General features: G+C 39.0%; 2 protein-coding genes across 3 annotated transcripts in view; both read right to left on the reverse strand.

The window, feature by feature from the left end:
* LOC120557960 (guanine nucleotide-binding protein G(i) subunit alpha-2-like) overlaps nt 1-6,564 on the reverse strand; it is a 64,171-nt gene extending 57,607 nt beyond the window's left edge. Inside the window, exon 1 of the mRNA XM_039798709.1 lies at nt 5,741-6,564. Coding sequence (XP_039654643.1) covers nt 5,741-5,858 — 118 coding nt within the window. The 5' untranslated portion in view covers nt 5,859-6,564. The remainder of the gene's footprint in view (nt 1-5,740) is intronic.
* A 2,483-nt stretch (nt 6,565-9,047) lies between these two features.
* The window catches only part of LOC120557962 (sodium-coupled neutral amino acid transporter 3-like), a 44,208-nt gene continuing 33,116 nt past the window's right edge, over nt 9,048-20,139 (reverse strand). For both annotated transcript variants that reach the window (XM_039798710.1, XM_039798711.1), the window contains 9 exons: nt 17,007-17,089; nt 15,078-15,136; nt 14,505-14,651; nt 13,644-13,723; nt 13,098-13,198; nt 12,386-12,510; nt 12,124-12,268; nt 11,568-11,671; nt 9,048-11,284 (listed from right to left, as the gene is read on the reverse strand). In XM_039798710.1, the coding sequence (XP_039654644.1) occupies nt 11,180-11,284; nt 11,568-11,671; nt 12,124-12,268; nt 12,386-12,510; nt 13,098-13,198; nt 13,644-13,723; nt 14,505-14,651; nt 15,078-15,136; nt 17,007-17,089 (949 nt within the window). In that variant the 3' untranslated portion in view covers nt 9,048-11,179. The remainder of the gene's footprint in view (nt 11,285-11,567; nt 11,672-12,123; nt 12,269-12,385; nt 12,511-13,097; nt 13,199-13,643; nt 13,724-14,504; nt 14,652-15,077; nt 15,137-17,006; nt 17,090-20,139) is intronic.

Consider the following 20,139-nt stretch of genomic DNA (forward strand, 5'->3'; position numbering starts at 1 on the left):
AGTTGCGCAGGGTAAAGGATGCTGATAGCCAGGCTCTCATTGGATAGCTGTTAGCCAACCAGAGTCAAGCAGCTTAGCTTGTTGAATATTAATGAGAACTGGCACAAATCGAGCTGCAGGCTTTCTATACCACACTAGAATGGCTTGAAACAAGGTAACCAAGGCATTTTTTCCACAATAAATGTTACAGAGTCCATGGTAGAATTTCAGACATTACCACAAAGTAATGAAATACGTGTGGCAGGGCACTTTTAAATAGATTTCCATCTTCTTTAATGTACCGCTGTCAAAAGGAGGTGTTATGATTTTCATTACTTGTCCGAGATTTTAAAAAACCATTACTGAAAGCATAACTTACAATTATTTTCATACCAGAAGTTTATCTGCCCAGGTGATGTGACCCTAACTGCAAGATGAGAAAAGCTTCCAGGAAAATCCATTTGTAACAGGAATGGGCAGACTCTAATTTCAAAACATTGTTATGGCTGGGATAAAACATTATTAACATGACTATGTTAAAAAAAATGGTTGCAACTCTTAATATTACAGATCGTAAAACCGGAGATACGCTTGCTTTTAACCAGGCTTACACAAACACATGACAGCTGCCTCGCGTATCCTGCGTCCGTTTAGTCCGTTGGTTGTGCACGTCCTCAGAAATGAACGCTATGCAGTTGTCTATGCAAACGTGTGGTTATAGAACATAACGTAGGATCGTCCACAACTTTTACTTTGACACAATGTAAACAACACTTAAGTTGTATTTAGGGCTATGAATTTGGTGATGTTGACACTGCTGATATTTCCTGCTAAAATGTGACTAGAATAGGCATGGGCCGGTATGAGATTCTTACAGGATGGTAACCTTCAGCAAAAATATCGTGGTTTCCAGGTATTGCAATTACAGCTTTACAATGTATTATTTTTGAAATGTCTGGGTAAAAAAAAAAAAGAAAAAAAACTTTTTTCCATTGAACACAATGTATTTTATTTTAAAAACACACTGCACACTGACAGGGAGAGGGATTCCTAAAGTGCACTTTCTATTCAGCGCATACCTTAGGAACGGAATGACAAAAATGTTTTAAAACCCTGACTTTTTAAAACCCTGACTTTTTAAAACCGCGGTATACCTTGAAACCAGTAACCGGCCCATGCCTAGACTACAAATATGTGCATTATTTTGCTAAGCTCATGCAACATATTAATAGGTGAGAGTAGTGTGTATAGATTAAACAATGCAGTAAGAGATAAAAAAGCAGGACGCAGGCTAGACCGTTTTTACTATTACAGACACCTCATGCTGCTGTTAGGAACAGCATGACATAATTTCTCAGACCAGATACCATCAGCAGGTCTTTAAGACTTAAAGTTAGCCACAATTACAGTGGCAAACTCCTTTTTGGGATCTGTATGGCACTTACTTCATGACTTCATGATTTTCACAGCAGGTATTAAATAGTTTTCAGTGTTTTCCAGCCAAGAAAACATTGAATATCATAATATCCATTATCTAAGTGTATCTACCCGGATTTTTCATTGGAGCCACCATCATCAAATAACTGCTTCACTGTTCACTGGGAGTCCATTTCCCTACTTCCCGACCAAAGCTTTAGCAAAGTATGCAGATTAATGAGCGTGCAAGCTCCCCACGCACGCTGCAGAGACCAGATTTAAAAGAGGAAGCGAGAAACGACTGGTTTCATATCATGTGTTTTTTCTTTTGTCTGTTGTTTAAAAAAAAAGAAAAAAAAAGAATGTTGGTTCATAATAATGACTAGTGTCTGTATGTTAAAACAGTCAAGGTGACCGTGTTAGTCAGTTAGTTACACAAGCCTCTCTTTACATCCTCTCTCTACAATATATTCATAGCCTGAAAACATTAACAGCACATTTCCCATCCCATGGCATGAGCAATGTAATGTGGCTGCCGCCTTCATTTTAGGTTAACCATTGGGTGCTTTGATCACGAATAAAACCAGCTGCCGGCTGAACAGAATGCCAGCCTTACATTCTTACTGTACATGTGGCAGACTAACTGCAGTGACCTCGAGGGGCTATTCAACGGAATCCAAGCCAATTCAACACTAGCTGTGTTTCCATTCAAATGTCAAGTTCATTTTTTTTTTTTTTCCACTTTTGAAATGTCGCAAAAAAAAAGAAAGAAATGCGAATTTTCCATCAACTGGTTTGGAGCGAAAAAACTAGGCTACAGCATAGTTTCGCAAGAAGTTGGTGCCATCTAACCGCATCTAATTCATCTACAAAATGAAGAAAGGAGAGGTCTTCAGGAATTTGGTGAATTTGGAGCGAGTTTTAAATGTTCCTTCATGTCAGTTAGTATTGGCAACATTTCATGCTGTCCAGAGATGAAGAGACGTTATGGGAATATCTGGAAAACGCAGATAGCGGAAACCACTCATGTGAGTTAAATGTTCACTATGTCACAACTTATTCGGTAAGGCATTTCCAAATCCCATTTAGCACATCAACTCTTTTTCAACAAAGGCCACACAAAAAAACTCAATCAAGCGTAAAACCTTTTTTGTGCACTTGAGGAAGTTTCATTGAAAACACGACTGCTGAAGCAAGGACCAAGTCAGAAACTGAGTCTGTAATGTGTACTGCAGTGCATGTGTTGTATGTGGGGGTGGGGGGGGGGGGTGGGGGAGGGAGTATTCCACTACACACGTGCTACACGCTTCTTCAATGTAATGTGCACACAAATCAAAGACATTTTTAGTTCAATAGACATAGCCTAATCATGTTAGAGGTAAATGTGGCTTTCATGCATGCAACATGTATTTAGATAACAGCATTGTCTATCAAGCCTCGGAGCCAATGTGTTTACAATTAGAAGAGAAGTTTGTGTCTGTGTGTGTGTGTGTGTGTGTGTGTGTGTGTGTGTGTGTGTGTGTGTGTGTGTGTGTGTGTGTGTGTGTGTGTGTGTGTGTGTGTGTGTGTGTGTGTGTGTGTGTGTGTGTGTGTGTGCTGAATCACGCAGAGATATTTCCTACTACTAGGCTGCTGTTCTCACAGTTTAAGCTGCCAAAACAAACTCTTCCATTTGTGCTGAGCTTAAGAAAAAAAAAAAAAGGTTAGTAAGCCAAAGAATAGAGAAAATCAACTGAAGTGAGCAGAGAGACATTTATGTTGTTGAGGGGAGGAGATTAAATGTCAATCAAAGACCAGAATCAGCAGAGAAGCCTGTGAATGAGTGCTTCCTGTTAATGAAAGCTTAAGCCTCAACAGTATGAAGTCCTCTCCGCTACATTAACTAATGGCTTTCTCTGGGGACAACTAACAAGCCTAAACAATCCAACACAGCCTTCTTTGTGGTATGGCATTAGAAATGACATTTGTTTTATTTACACCAGGTAAAATATAAAGTGTGAACATTTTGATTAAGATTTTTGTGGTTAGACTTTCTCTGCTTGTTGAAGGAAGGCAGTGATGCAGAGTTGAATCAAAAAGAGATCGTTGCTGAATCGGTCTTGAATCTGAATTTCAGATCGACAAAGATTTTCGTCAGATTTTGAGAGACTCTAGTCACGCTCATTCCGCTCCCCGTTTCCGGGTGGCCAACGGCCCCTCGGACGGACGACGGCACGGAACACACCGAACAGACTCGAGTCACTGACCTCGCCAGACTGTCCAACGGCCGATTATCGGCTTGGTGTGTCTCGGACTTAAGAAGCAGGGAGACTATTCTCAGCTGTTCCATCAGATACCATGGCAGCAGAAGGGAGTGCTGAAAAGCATACCTGGAGGTGTGATGTTGCACCTCTGAAAGGATGTCACACATACAGCCACTCAACAGATGATTTCAGCAACAACTAGAAAACTGCAACAAAGCAAGCATCCAATGGGTTACATCTTCCAAGAAAGAATATTGCCATTAAACTGAAACACTAGCTTAAGTCTACTAGCAGGATTGTACGAAAAGAAAAACATGGAGGCTAGACACCGCAACGGAGCACGAAATCAACTGTCCGAATGAATTCAATTCAATCTTGAAGGTATTATTAATGTATTTACCATTCAGAGAACTGGAATTTCACTTTTAGAGACCAGAAACCCTACACAAGAAATTGCAGGTTTATATCCGGATGCAGCCTTTGCATACGGTTTTCTTTTCTTTTTTTTTTCTTTTTTTTAAGTGCACAATTGAAGAGAAAAGTCTCACTTGCATGACGTGAGTCTTTTCCTGTCATCTCACACTCACACTCACACACACACACACACACAATATGAAACCTGGGGCAGAGGCAACAACAACCAGGGGCACAACTTCCAACCAGCAGTCTCTTCAAAGACACAGGAGAGAAAAACACAGCGTGTTCCCGATCAATTTCATTTTCCGTTTTTCCATCAGGAAAGAGGAAGCCAAATCAAGTTTAGGATTATGTGATCACCAACCGGTTACAAAATGCATGGGTTAACTAAATAACCAAACTCCTTCAGATGTATACAAGCTAAAGAAAAGGAGATAGAGAGTATGTTTAAGAATGGTGCAGAATAAAAATAATAATATTTCTAGTATAATTTAAGTTGCCTCAGTTTTCTCAGGATCAATATCAGTTTAAACCTGAGCATGTGTTCGGCGAGGTGTTTTCAATAAAATCACGGTCTATTTTAAGAAAATAAGTCACTCAAAAATGCATCAATTCCCTTGAGGCAGTTACTGGAGTAACTTGTGGAGTATGAATCAATGGCCATGGCATGAAACGCACCATTGATGCAGGAATTTACTGACTTTAACTTAATTATTGAATAAAAAAAAAATGGATAAGCATGTGGGAAATAAAACAAAAAGGATGTCAGTATGGCTTCAATATTAAAAAAGGACTTTGTAGACAATAGCAATGTGCCCAGGTGCTGTTTGTAGCAGTTGCAAAGCAGAAAAGTCAAAAGGAACCAGGGAGACATTTAAAAGCCTGCGGAAGTGACATACTCTCTTTGCTACCAAGGAGTACTTTCCATCAGTTGTTTTATATTGTATGTGTGAGCTCTAGCCAATGCTGGCAACAGTCAGGGCTGTTCACCCTCTGTCCAAACAGCAGCCCGGTCATTATCAACCAGACCCCGCAACGTCTGAGCCCTGAGTTCAGTCCTGGTGGGAGGAAAACCACTGCCAATATAAGACTGCCTATTTTGACTGCCCTGTCAAACGAAATCAGACCCTCTGGCCTGACCTCTCACTCGACATCCAGGGTTTAGCATTTAAAAAAAACATTCTTTGCTGGACTTGGACATGTGCGCCAGACTGCTGTTTCAACTCAAAACCCTCCAAACATTCTCAACATAACGCACGTTTTTACGTCAAAGCAGAGCCTATAGAATAAAGACAAAGTGCCCAACAGGACATGTTACTTTTTTTAAACATCTGAACTTGGGCAGTGGCAGGTCAAGTTCACAGGACTACACTCACACAAACTGCATTCATGGTGGCATTAACGGTACTGCTGCCTCGTTTGTCTCTTCAGCTCTTTAGCTAACTTACACTTCGATAGCGTGAAGGATAAGAATGGAGGCCACATTTTTTTAAAAGGGATAAAATGTGTTAATAGCATTAGCTAAAATCATACTTACTATATCAGCCTACTTTGTCTGATGCTGTGTCATATTTCTAAAAATGGTCAAGTGTAGCTATCATGCTGTCGCATACATTGTCTGTAATAAAAAACTGTTAATGTGGCACTTTTGCAAGCCAGTCTCAGTGTTGTGACAGGCTACTCACCCAGCAGCAGCAGTTTCACTTCTCTCGCAGCCTTCTCTCCATCTTCTCTCAGGTTTTTATCAATCATTTTAGACCTCTCGGCCGCGGCTTTATCTTCCTGACTAACTGTACACCCCATGGTTCCTAGTGCACGCTTCAGGGCTGCTGCTTGGTGGGGAAAATATCACCAGGAGAAAAAATTATATAGATAATTAACGGCTGAGTCCGAAAACCCTTATTTAAAAACAAGGGTTGAAGTTGAGTAAGGCGACTTCCCTTTTTGATGGGTGGCGACAAACGTGACGGAGTCCGTTCATCCGCGAGAGGGAACGAAAATCATAGATTTCCTCCTGCGATGTCAACTTGGATTTCTAACGTGTTAAATTCCCAAACACTCGTTGGTTGTTCAGTCAGTTGGCCAGCATTGATGCTTTCTTGTTAAGAGTGGAGAAGTTGGCCGGCGGCCGAAAACAAAGCCTGAGGAACTTTTTGTGTTGACTTTTAGCGAAATCTGTAGTTCCTACAACAGACCATCAGAGCAGGTTAAAACACACGAAAACGGGCCACGAAGTTCAGCAAAAAAAAAAAAAAAAGTATTCCAGCTGTTGAAAACCGAGCACACGGATTCCTGCTGCCAGTGAGGCTACCGGACACACGCTTACCCCTTTTCAGAGGATATTTATCTTTGCTGCTTTATACGTTTTTCGTCTGTTTTAATCCCTATTGCCGTTAAGCATTCTTTCCCCGCGTTGAGATTTATCACGTTTGAAGCCACACCCGTAGCCGCCGTGAAGTTCACCTCCGCCTGACAAACAGCGAGACAGACAGCGCCGCCGTCACCCCAACTCAGCAGCAGCAGGGCCAGCCTTCTTCAGAAAATAAAAACGCCCACTCCTAGTGCTTCATGGGAAATGTAGTCGAAGAGGGTTTACTTCAAGCGCTGTTTTAGCCTTGGAGTTTATATGCTATGCTGCAAGCATAGACATAAAAAAACAACACAATGAGCAAACAGGGGCTTATGTGATTCCCAATGACTGTATATATGAAAATAATTAAAATTAATGAATCAATTAATGTTATAGTATGGTGATTCCCCAGTTGACGAGAAGAGATATTCATGTTTTTGTTGTTGTTTTTTGATCTTTTAAATAGCCTACATTGTTTGGCAAATAGCTTTCACCATTGACCAGTAGGCAGATACCTTATATGGATTTCACCCTTTTCACATCCTACTGTTAATTTTATTACGACAAAATACAACAGTGATACAGACAAGTAAAAGTGGAAATATCACTGTGTAAAAATACTCCATTCCAAGTAACAGTAAAGTTTTGCATTGAAAATTGTATTAAACTAAAAAGTATTATCTGCTAATCTGCTAAAGTAGGCCATCCGAGTACTCGCCAGAATGGTCCCTCTCAAAATGTTATACTAGCCTAATATAGATATTTAATTGGATTTTTATTATTGATGCAATGCAAACACTATTTCAATGTTGTTGCAGGGTGAGATATGGAGACATTTAGCTCAAGATAATCTAGATAATTAACACTTTGATTGATTAATCTAACATTGTTACATTGCATGATGGTCATAATGCGACAGCCAATGTCGACCACAGCTCTATAGCGTCACCTTGTGGACTGGCTCCTGACCCTCAATGACAAATCAACAACTTCCTTTTTTACACTCTTGTAGGCTACTACAAGTCTTATTCATATATAAATGATATGCAATTTTTGCCAAAGAGAGACAATGCTGGTTATTTGATTAGGGTGAAAGAGAATTATATGCATCTGTGAAATATTATATGATTAAAATATATACAAAAATAAAACTACATATAATTTTTATCGCTGAAAAAAAATAAAAATATATTATTCACTCACATAATCTAAGCAATATATCACGGCAGACTGAAGGATGCATTATAGATTCAAGGCCACAGAATTTTAGCATTTTAATGAAATGCTAATCTTTTCAAGTGTTTTACTTAGGAATGATAATGTTGGCAATAGACTGAACTTTGGAATTGTCGATTTGTATAAAACACAGAGTCTTAAAAGTCGGTCCACATTCTCTCTCCTGTTTCCTTACAGCATATCTGACAGATAAAGAGAGATCCAAGTTTTGTTACCTCATTATCTTTATTGCAACATTGTTTACAGTACAATAACTGCCAGCGACATATTAAAATATATAGATACATGAAAATCAACATGAATTGAAGGACAAAAAGGTTTAAAAGCACTTTGAAAATGATAACATTTATATTTTTAATTAGACTAAAACTTTAATTGCTATTTACAATAGTACAAACTAGATATGCATAAAGAATATAAAGGGTATACATTTATATACATTATTTATAAATGCTGGCCAATGTCAATATTCAATAGGTTACTATTCAATCATACACATTTCAATAAATCACTAAGAGGGAGACTAACATCACTGAGATCTAAATATAGGTCCTCAGAGATCATCTTGTATCAGCCCCGTGTAGATTTCTATCTTTTGCGTGTTGTGAAGTGTTTTGTGTGGGTGCACCATTGAAAACTGTTTATGAAACTCATTTGATTCACCAAATGGCTTCATTATACATACAGCCAAAATAAGGTCAAACTACTAACAGGAAGTTGGGGATAAATATAACTCTTGCATTGGTCAAACACTACGTTATGCCCCAGTGGCTGATTCACACGATTCCCTCTGCATACAGATACATACAGACAACCAAACATCTAGATACAATGAAAAAAAAGGAATTAAAAGAGGTTTGTTGTGTAACAGATTGACTGGACAATACTGACTTACCCACACAGCACTCACTATAGTCTGGTGTAACAGAGTTTATCATTAAAAGTGTATTAAAATGTTGGCCACCAGCTCACTAACAACTCCAAGTTAGTAGGTTACTGTCCCAATGACCCAAACTATACCACTGATGATATACCACTGACTATAGAAGACAAATACAAGAAGAAAAAAACAATCAATCATTAACAGGTTTTGCATTTCATCACTGAATCAGATTCAATGGAATAAACATTAAACATGAAGTTTAAAACAACAGTTCATCGATCAATGGCAGGAGTCAAACACTTGAATTATACTTCTGATCAGAGTTAGGTCCAGGTTTAACGACACTAATGTATACAGTAGGTACTATAGTTCAAATTAGGGATCGACCGATACCAGTTTTCAAGGCCGATACCGATTATTAGTAGTTAGTGAAACCGATAACCGATACCTGGAACCGATATGCATTTACAGTGAAAATGAAAATCTTTAAGATTTTGGAATGTGAGGAAATCCAACACAAAACTTTTTGCAATTATTTAATAGATTAGAAACTTTCAACATAATACACAGTGAAAGATCGTCAGATAGAGTGAAACCGAAGAGGAGGGACAGACACAGAGCTGTAGCGGAGCCAAAGTAGCGCACTTTTTATGTAACTTTATCGGTTATCAGGCAAATAAAACGCAGATACAGATAATCTGCAAACTGCTAAAAAACGGCCCGATAATCGACCAGGGCCGATAATCGGTCTATCCCTAGTTCAAATACAATGGAGCCATGTTTTCTTTTTTAAACAACACGGACACTTTAAAACCTCCAACAGTACATCCAACTAATAGTTGTTTTATCTACAGAACAGACCAGAGGAGGACAGGAATGATCACAGGGGCTCACGGGAAAGCTAACCATACATTTTTTTTCAAGTAATGTTTGAGAAGACATCCATATTATACCATTGATACATTTGCCCGTATTCTACATTAGATTGATTACTTCACTAAAGATTTAGTTATACAAAGGGATATGCCCTTTTATCACATCTATCCAATATGTGGATTTTCTTTCAACTTATGAATGGATACAATAAGTTGTGCTTATCAACGGAAAGTGCTATTGCTAACCCACCAACTTTTCAATATTGTTAAAGAGGCAGTAATCCCATGCCTGCTATTTCTGTAAGGGATCAAGCTTGTGCTGGACAAATATTTACAGACACTAACCACTTCATGAAGTGACCCTGTAGTTGTTTTTTTTGGTTATCTCTGATTACTTCCAGTAAATGTTCAGAAACAACACATCATCCAGGTAAAAATCATCCCTGCTCAATCATTAAGAACACTGAGCGCTAACTTCTTTTCATTTCATTTATCACTTTCGATCTGTACAATCCAACTGATGAGGTCTTCAGTATCATTTATCACTTTAATTTACACAGCAATACACAGAGAAGTTCTGCGCACTAGGCATTGTTTAATGTAGTGATATGACAAGCCAAGGACCATTTAAAAACATTCCTACCCTAAAACCCTCCTCTCTGATATTGATCGCCTTGCTGAGGATCATGTCATCGGTCCATACTGCTTCTTCTGAGGTTTTCATCAAGTAGTGATTAATAATATAAAATACACATCTAGATCATATTGTGTAGGAATGTTAAGATAATTGTGCTCACAACACTATACCACATACTGTGGTTTTGCACCCTGCTCTGTCAGAGGTGAGAATGTTAACACCTCCAAACCTTAAAATAACCGGCAGCAGAACAAGTTTGTGGAGGAGGAGCTAAAGGCTGCACGTAATACAGAAACAGTTCTACATTTTTCAACCTTTATGCTAAGCTAAGCTAACCAGCTGCAGGTTCAAATTCACTGTACAAGCATGAGAGTGGTATCAATCTCCTCTGCAAGAAAGTCAGTAAGTGTGTTTTCTGTAAAATGTTGAACTATTCCTTTAATTTATCTTTCTTTCAGTGCAATAGCTTTTACTATCACTTTCCTCTGCATTTGCAAATATGTAGTTATTCAAATAACTTATAATAATAATAATAATAATAATAATAATAATAATAATAATAATAGACATAAAAATCATAAAAGAATGGTCTATCATTAAATACATTTTGTCAATAGTTCAAAGGGACATGCCTCAGATTGTTTTTTGAGCAGTTTTCAGATCATAGATCATATGATTATATGATTAGGGACAAGACAACAATGACAAGGGTTGGCAGATGCTTACGCCCAACACAAGGACAGGTGTATAAAGACAGCAGCTTTCTATATTGTTACTTATCTTTTTTCTTTTTCTTTTTTTACATCCATCTCACAAGGCACAGCCTCCAAATGTCAACATTAATCTTTATGCACCTGGCCTATTCTGTAAATTCAACTATCAACTTTCTAGGAAAGTCCATGCCTGGATCTGCAGTCACTGTTTGGCCGGATGTTCAGTACAGTGTAATGTCATTAGAGAGAGCTTTTTTGCGGAGAAACTGAGAGCCATTCTGAACCCTAGACTCCTTCTCTGTTGCCAATATTCTCTAATGGAAAAGATAGGACACCTTCAACATCAAACATCATTCAAAGTCAAAACTGTAACATTACAACACAGATCTAAATCAACAATATAAAATGTGAAAAAAATGGAATGTGGCGCCTAGTGACCACTGCTGGCTTTGCTGTTGCCCGATGTCCAATCAATGATGATAAAGCTAAGGCTCATTATCATAAACAGGAAGCCTATCCCAGCAAAACAGGCGGCCTAGAAGAGAGGAGAAGTGAGTGAGTTAAAGACAGTGACAAGAGAACAAGGGATAGAACAGGGCAGGAACACTAACTGGATGCATCCTTTTATGATATTTACAGTAACTTCCATAGTAAAGCATTGATATTAGCTATCCCTTAGAAAGTAACTTAACCATACAATTTAGTCATTCTCAATCCACAGAACATCTTACACATTTAGCTTTATATAACCTCACCTAATCTAAAATAAATGAAACTAAACTGAACTTAATTTTCTGTTATTTTCATGACATGCTCACCAGGATTTTGGGGAACGAGCGCATTGGCTCCTCTTCTTTGGGTACAATACGAATGTAGAAAACAGCAGGGAATATGAAGATGAGACAAGGGGCAGATGTGGCACCTGGAAATCAGACAAAAAAACAAACTAATTATTCATCCTGAATTCTCACTCCCTTCAGTTCTCATTAAGTGCTGCTGCAAGTCTGACAGCACTGTAGTGATTATTTGAAAATTTGTAGAAAAGGTGGTGAAATACATTAGTTTCCATGTGACCAACTTTGAAGTACTCTGCACTTTGAGATGGACTGAGTCTGGAACATCTAGAAAGAGGTTCACTATAAGAACTGTTGTTTTGATTATGTAACAATATATAAGAGTATGTAGGTATGAACTATACACACAATATACATGTGTATATGAATATAAATATACATACATAATAATCCACTAATAAAGAGATCATGGAAGCTACACAGGATTTGTCAGGATGCTACTAGTAGTAACTGAGTCTGTGTTATGGTTGGTGCTTTTATGCCTTAAAACCACCCTTGTTCCATGGTTAGTCTAACCTACCAATGATCCCAAAGATGCCCAGGATGTTGGGGGCAAAGATGACCAGCAGGTTGATAAAAGTGAGCAGAACGGCAGCGATGGCGATATGACGGGGCCAGTTGAAAGTCTTGTTGGGAAACATCATCTGCTGGATTGCTCTCCGTACCTGATTATAACACAAAATACGCAATTTTCAATTGTCACTGCTTGAAGAAAATAACTGGTTTATGATTTGCCCGAAGTAAGCCAATGTGTAAACTTAAAGTGCTAAAAGTGTACTTACAGGAAAGAGCACAATGGGTACAGTGAGTGTGACAGCAGTGAGCACAGCCACACGCACGCACAAAATCAAAGTGTCATACGGATCAATGCGGCTGTAGGTGTGAAGCAGCTCTGCTTCCACTTCCCCTGAAAGAGATCAAAAAAAAAATAAAAAATAGAGTAGGTCCAAGAATGATGAAGGAAGAACACTCCTTCCCAAACCAGTTGGCAAAACATAATTTGTACTAATAATATTGATTTAAAAAAGGTAACATTTTAATATTAACTGGTATATATTATAGCAAATAATGCAGACATCATGCTTTATTAACATCCTAAATATAAGTAAAAATGACTAATAAATAACTAATAAAACCTTCATAAATCATGATGCCTTTTAAGAGCAGAAGATTACGTTAGCCGTATAAATGGTTATAATAAGATCTACAATCTGACCACTAGAGGGGGCAGATGCCTCATGATGCTTTTCAGCCTACATGATTACTGTTCTGCTATGACATAGTGATCCAGACTTAATAATGCGCTGATAAACTAAACCTTAATGAAAACAAATAACATGAATAAATAAAGAAAATTAAGAAGCAAAATGAGGCGGGATAGATAGACAGATAGATAGATAGATAGATAGATAGATAGATAGATAGATAGATAGATAGATAGATAGATAGATAGATAGATAGATATTCTGCAATGGGAGAGGGACCAGGCCTCACCATAGAAAGTTAGGTATCCAAAAAGGGCAGCCAGGAAGTACATGCCGTACATGACTGCAATAGAGATGTTGGCCACATGCTGCATCTTTTTCTTGTTGGGACTGAAATCAGAAGATATTGCCATGTGATGTCACACACACAGAGAAACACACACACACACACACACACACACACACACATATAATATCAGGGCATCCACTGTCACATTATATGCCCATATAGAAAGCTTTGTAGCCCAGTTACTATAAAATACCATCTTCAGCTGCAGGGCTACTTTAGTTGCAGGAAAATGCCTCAAAGATTCAATAACACATCCCAAAATCATCTTAGGAAAACAAGCAACAGTGGTTCAAAGCAGGATGATCTAAACTAACAACATGCTACATCGTACAAGCAGTGCCAACGCATTTCAAAATAAAGTGAAAGCAGTGCACGTGATAAGGTTATGATCAGCCAAGCACAAATCACACATAGCGGCTTTCCTCTCTTTATGCAACTGATTTCTTGTCCAAAAGTTAGCAGGAGTTTTCCATCATTAGAACATACTTGCGCAGCTCTGTGTAGATGGGCAGGACCTCGGGGTGGCACACAAAGGCGAACGCCAGGATGGGGATGGTGTAGGCCGTCTGAAAATGAACCCCAACAGGTCACCATAGATACAGCAGTGCCATCCCAGACGTCTTACCACCAACCTCGCACTATACAGCCCATTACTCCCTCAGACACATCACAGAGAGCTAATTGTTTTCCTTTGATTAACTTGGGCCTGGCTGCAGACCAGCTTTATCCTATTTAAGAATGCCTTACTTGTAAGCTGCTAAGCAGCACAGATTGGTCTTACTAGCCCGGGTTAGCAAAGTCTCATACGTATTTAAGGGATGCTACTTAGGAACAACAAGTATTTGCTAATGCACTGGGAAGTAAAAAGGTTCAAATAAAATAAAGTAATGTTATTGCAATCAAACAAATGTAAGCATCTAGCTGGTATCCGGAGTCCTCTCCTGTTGTGAAGGTATATACTGTGTGTAAAATAAATAGGGCACTTAGAGAAATGTCAGCTCTTTCCCATTTCATTCATTACCCATCAACTTGATGATCTCACTGTAAGCAACAGAATGCCAAAGAAATTGTATTCTTCTGCTGACAGTAGCAGACAGCTCAGGGGTCACTGTCCATCTTTGCCTTAAATTAATCGCAGTCTATTATTAACAGCTTGATTAAAAAAAAAAAAAAAACTGATCTCCTCTTGAATGCAACGGAGTGCTTCAAACCAAGTGTGATTTCCATGCTTGGGTTGTGAACTGTCACTGGGAACATGCTGAAGATGACTATGACATAAGTGGGTGGCTGCCATGGCAGTGGAGGCGCATTTGCAGTTTCAGACTGAGTGACATGCATAAAACCTACTTGTGAGTTGAGGTTGGCCATTTTTGGAATACAGGCAGGATCAGGCTCCCCACCAGGATCCATGGCACTGAAATTCAGCCCACTGGTAGTGCTATTGAATGCAAAGTCAGTAAATGGACATGGCGTATTGAACTTCTTGTAGATGACCTGTGGAGTGCAGAGGAGAGTTGTTAAGCAGAAACAAAGGCTGTGGGACACAGTTAGCATACAGACAGGCAGAAAATATGGCAGAGAGAGAGCCAGAAAGAGAGAGAGAGAGAGAGAGAGAGAGAGAGAGAGAGAGAGAGAGCGCGCGATGCATGGATTACAGCTCGCACAGCTAAAACTAGGTCAGAGAAAGACAGAGAAACAACACAGCCTGGAACCACAGCGTGCAAACATTAGACAATGGCAATGAGTAGAGAGAGTATGGAATACTAAAAAGATGGTGGGAAGGTGAAAGAAATGGTGTTACAGACTGATCCCAGTGCATCTGAATATGCTGCATTGATGTTTCTGCCAACAGACAAGAAACAAGAAGCAAGACATGATGTCTAGTTTACATGTAGATATAGCAAGAGTCAGAGGACGTACCGAAATCAGGAAGAAAACCATGCAGCTCAGGGAGAAACCACTGGTGTATCCCAGGTAACCTAAAACATAAACGCTTCATTAGCATGTCTCTTATCCTGGAATACATGGTCATGCTCAATCTGAAATACATTACACTAATGAACTGTATATCTTCTGCTGTATGTTCTTCAAGCCTTGTGGTGAACTAGACTGATTTAATGTGCTGGGAGTCGGAGCTCATTACTGGACAGACTGGCTCCGTTGACCTCAATGTCTCAGCAGGAGACAGACTTTCTACAAGAGGCCAGACAATACGCCCCCTTTTTCTTACTTCCAAACGGTCTCTCCCTGCTTTTTCTTCTCCTTTGCATCTGTTTTGTTTCATGTACTTGCTCATCTGAAGCGCTGCGATTCAGACAGACTGCATGACACTCAACCAACCCTTTCGGAAACACATTGGACTTGTGTGTCACAAGGGCAACAAAGGTTATTATTTTAAAGTGAGTGAACCCATGGCAGTCTAGCAGTGTGTTGGCAATTATCAGGCATGGCTACACACAATGCATTCAGGTGTGACTTAAAGAAGCAGGGGCATCAGCCATGTACCAAGGGACATCTCAGGAGGACAACAGTGGAAATGGTCACTAAAGCAAGAAAAAGAGGAGGGAAGAGAAAGACTCTCTCTGCCAGAAAACAATCTGAATAAAACAAAGGCAGAGTCCAGCTCTAACATGGAAATCAACAAGCCCTTAAATAAAAAAAACTAAACATCCATGTGTGGGTCTCAAACGTTTGCAATACTGCCCTAAATATATATAACTACAGGGCATGGCATCAGTTTAAATTAAGAAGGTGACTAGGAGGCAATTAGCACAAGACCAAGGTTCAAGCCTTGATGGTGACAAACATCCCCTTAGATGAAGTGTCCTTGAGCAAGTCATTGCATACAACCCTATATGAGCTCCTTTTCTGCTTCTAGCCCTGCAGGATGTTGGGAAAAGGTATGTTGGCAATTCCTATATTTTCACACCTGAGGATGTTGCATAATTCTTTAAGTATTTTCAATTTGATTTAATAATAATATCGTTTTGTTAACCATACAAAACTTTTCTGTTAAAGTGAGCCTACCGGTATGTAACTTTTGAGAGAAGAAATAACACATTCTTTGTCTTAACAATGAAAAGTTGGATTCATCCAGGGGTTTTGCTGCTACAGCCTTACCTGTTTTGGTACGAACAGCAGCTTTTGGTTGCTAATGTTAGCAAATTTAAAGAAGCAGTGTGTAGGATTTAGTGCCATCTAGCGGTGATGTTGCAGATTGCAACCAACTGAATACCCTTCCCCTCAACTCTCCCTTTGCAAGCATATAGTAGAACCTACAGTGGCCTTCAGGTAAAAAACAACAACACGAAAGACCCTTTTTAGAGCCAGTGCTTGGTTTGTCAGTTCAAGCTACTGTAGAAACACGGCGGTGCAACCGCTCCGTGGAAGAGGACCCGCTCCCTATGTAGATATGAAAGGCTCATTCTAAGCTAACGAAAACACAACTATTGTTAATTTCAGGTGAATATACACTGATGAAAACATAATTTTGAATAGTATATTGCATTTCTGCCAAAAGATGCCTGTAAATCCTACACACTGCTCCTTTGAGGTAAATATTGCTGTGTAACAGAAACATTACCGAGTCAGTTGGCAGACTCAGTAATGTCACTTGTTGTGCTGTTACAATAGCTTAGCATTTTAGCTAAATGCCAAACAGTAGTCTAGCATTTAACATTATTCCATAACTATAATTTTATAAAGTTACTTTTTAAAGTTACATAGTCTCGCTTTAACCAAATCTTCATGCAAAACATAACTCAACACAGAATTTAAAAGGAAGCCCAGATTGAAACACAAATGAGATGGGCATCCCACTGCAAGCAGGACATGATGTTACATACTCACCTAGCTGTTTCATGAGAGCAAGTGGTAATATTACTGAAATTGATACAATGATCACAAGGTAGTTCCCGTTCAGGTACCATTCCCTGCAGAGAGGCAGAAAGACACAAAGAATTAAACGTATTGATTTGGAATTACTCCTCTCCATCCCAATCCTGTTAAGCATTTGCACTGTGTCAGATATTGATTGAGAAGACACAGGGGAAAAGTGGGTGAACAGCTAGAAAATGAGGTGCACACAAATAAGGCTTACGTGATGGAAAAAGCAGAGTTACTGATTAAGGATTTCTTTTATATATATACACACACACACACACACACACACACACACACACACACACACACACACACACACACACACACACACACACACACACACACACACACACACACACACACACACACACACACACACACACACACATATCTCCACCACTAAGCAAAGTAGTTATATACACAAATGAACAGAAGTGAACACAAATTAAACTGGTTGCCATGAAATACAATTTCTAGAGTGGAAAAAATAAGCTTCTTTTCTCCCTGTACCACTGGACACTAAGAACTGTGGCTGTAGCTAGGACACAGAGGTCATGTCCTCTGTGTTGTTTATGGGAATGGTTTTAGGAGAGGTTAATATTACACACAAATTACACAGATAGTTTTCAGGCAAAATCTTGTATTTTTTTAAACTTTTTGACAGAATAAATATAAAGAGTTTTAGCATTTGTCCACCAGAATTATAATAATGTGTGGCTTTGAAACAGCATTTAGACAATCCTATTTAAGATCAAATTTAGAGAAAATAAAACCAAATGGTTCAAATAACAACAACAAAAATTAATAATCAAAGTCATCCCAAAAAGGTGGGGCTGTGATTGGCTAGGACTATGACTATGACTATCTCTGCCAGCCGAATGGTACTATTGGAGCATACTTTTATAATTAATTGCAGTCAGTTTTAATTTCATTTATTGTTTACTCCTAGTACTTAGCATGTATTATAGTGACATGATATCTACTGACTGAACTAACATTCAAAGTATAACGACTAAACATCGTGCAAAGATGTATGTAGTCACACTCAACTGCCAAACCAAAAAAACACCATCATGACTGCGTGGACGACATGAATATGAGACGTTTGGCAAAATGTCTGACAAACAGACTCCACTGACACAACCTACCACGCTACTGTCTCATGCACAGCCATGTCTAGGAAACAAACCTCTGTGAGCTATTTTTAGATTGACATAGGGTGATTAATTCCGTGACTTCTATCAGGTGGGAGGCTCTGCACACACACACACACGCACACACGCACACACACACACACACACACACACACACACACACACACACACACACACACACACACACACACACACACACACACACACACACACACACACACACACACACACACACACCTCAAAACAAGAAGAGGCTGATCTATCCTGTTGTCATCCTGCCCTCCGTCCATCTGGACCAGGGTCACAATATCTCACCAACACTGATACACACATACACACAAACATACAGTATTTCACAAATGCACAATAACTAAGAATGTACAGTGACAGAGCTTACTGTAATAAGCAAATACATGTAGCACTCTCCACACTGAAATACCAGTGGCTCTCTGAAAAGTTGACTGGTTGAACAAACATGTTCACAAACACACATGGCGAGATTGTTTTGCCTAACGCAAAAGTAGTCCCCTGAAAAAAATCTTGCAGTGACCCTTCTGGAGCTCCGTACATTGATGTGCATGTGACATAGACACACAAACACACACACACACACACACACACATGCATGTACAGTAGGGTGGACAAAACAGAAACCCATGCAATACAATGCAATAAAACAGCCATGCAACAACAACAATTATCTTTGTGGAGGTAATAATGTTCACTGACACTGTGCCAGTAAAAAAACACCAGAAACTACCGTCAACTACAAATATTAACTAAAACCTATGACACTGTTAATTTAGTTGAGGATCTTCTTTCAGTTTTTACTAATTTTCACATAAAAAAATTTGGATGGATTGAATTTTCAAACAAATGTTTTGTCCCTATGAATGCAAACATCCTTGTGTTTCCTGCTGTGAGAAGACTGTACATCATTTACTTTCTAGAAACAGAAAGTAAAGGAAAACATGGTGGAAAAAAATGCAAATCAGCTTCTGGTTATGCCCCACCAGAAAATTTATAAAACAGTGTGTTTTTCATTTGGATTTTTTTAGTATTGATTCTTTTTCATCTGATTTTGGACTGTTTTAATAAACACTGGGTAACTTCCTGGAGATTAATGTATTTTTGATAAATGATTAATAATAATAATAATAATAATAATAATAATGAAATCCAAAATAATGATCCATACATGCAGTCAACAAAAACTGAACACTGTAAGCTGTAATTCACTGTAACATACAATTATTAGCTTAAGCATTACAGTATAATTATTCTACTACAAAGTAGTATTTGTTGCATAGCTATTTTATGCTCTTGCATCGGATTGTATGTCCCTGTTATTTTGTCCACCCCTTGTACAGTTTAGCAATATAAACACACACCCACTGATGGGATGAAATGTCACTGGGATAATCTAGTCTGTCATTTCAAATAAACAGTGATTGTTGACCATGGCCCACAGTACTGTGCTACACAGAGAAAGGCAAGCCTACACCATAAAACAATGTGGACATGTTGTCACAGTATATCGCTTCTATAGTGACTATATGTAGTGGGACACATCATTTCCAACATTCATGAGCAAACGTGGTAGCAGAGGTACTCTCCATTCTCCTCCAAATAGGTTGACACCAGCGCAGTTCATGCACTTCTATAATATACTCCCATTTCTCCCCCCTTCTTCTCAAATACTTCTCTCAAACCCCGAAAAGTAGGTGAGGAAAGGCTCTAACTGGGGTAAGGTTTAAGGTGTGTTGGGGAACATCACACTCGAAATCCCATCCGAGGAAGTGAATGTTGTTTGTCCCTGAGGCCACCTGCACTAGCCAGTAATATCCCATGATTTACGTTTTCAGCCGTGGAGTCTAGCTGTGTTTTGATGTGTGCGTTTCTCAGTGACCATGCTGCTCTCCTCCTCCCGGGTCACTATCACAGCT

Source organism: Perca fluviatilis, chromosome 4, assembly GCF_010015445.1.
Source record: "Perca fluviatilis chromosome 4, GENO_Pfluv_1.0, whole genome shotgun sequence".
NCBI classification, from domain to species: Eukaryota; Metazoa; Chordata; class Actinopteri; order Perciformes; family Percidae; genus Perca; species Perca fluviatilis.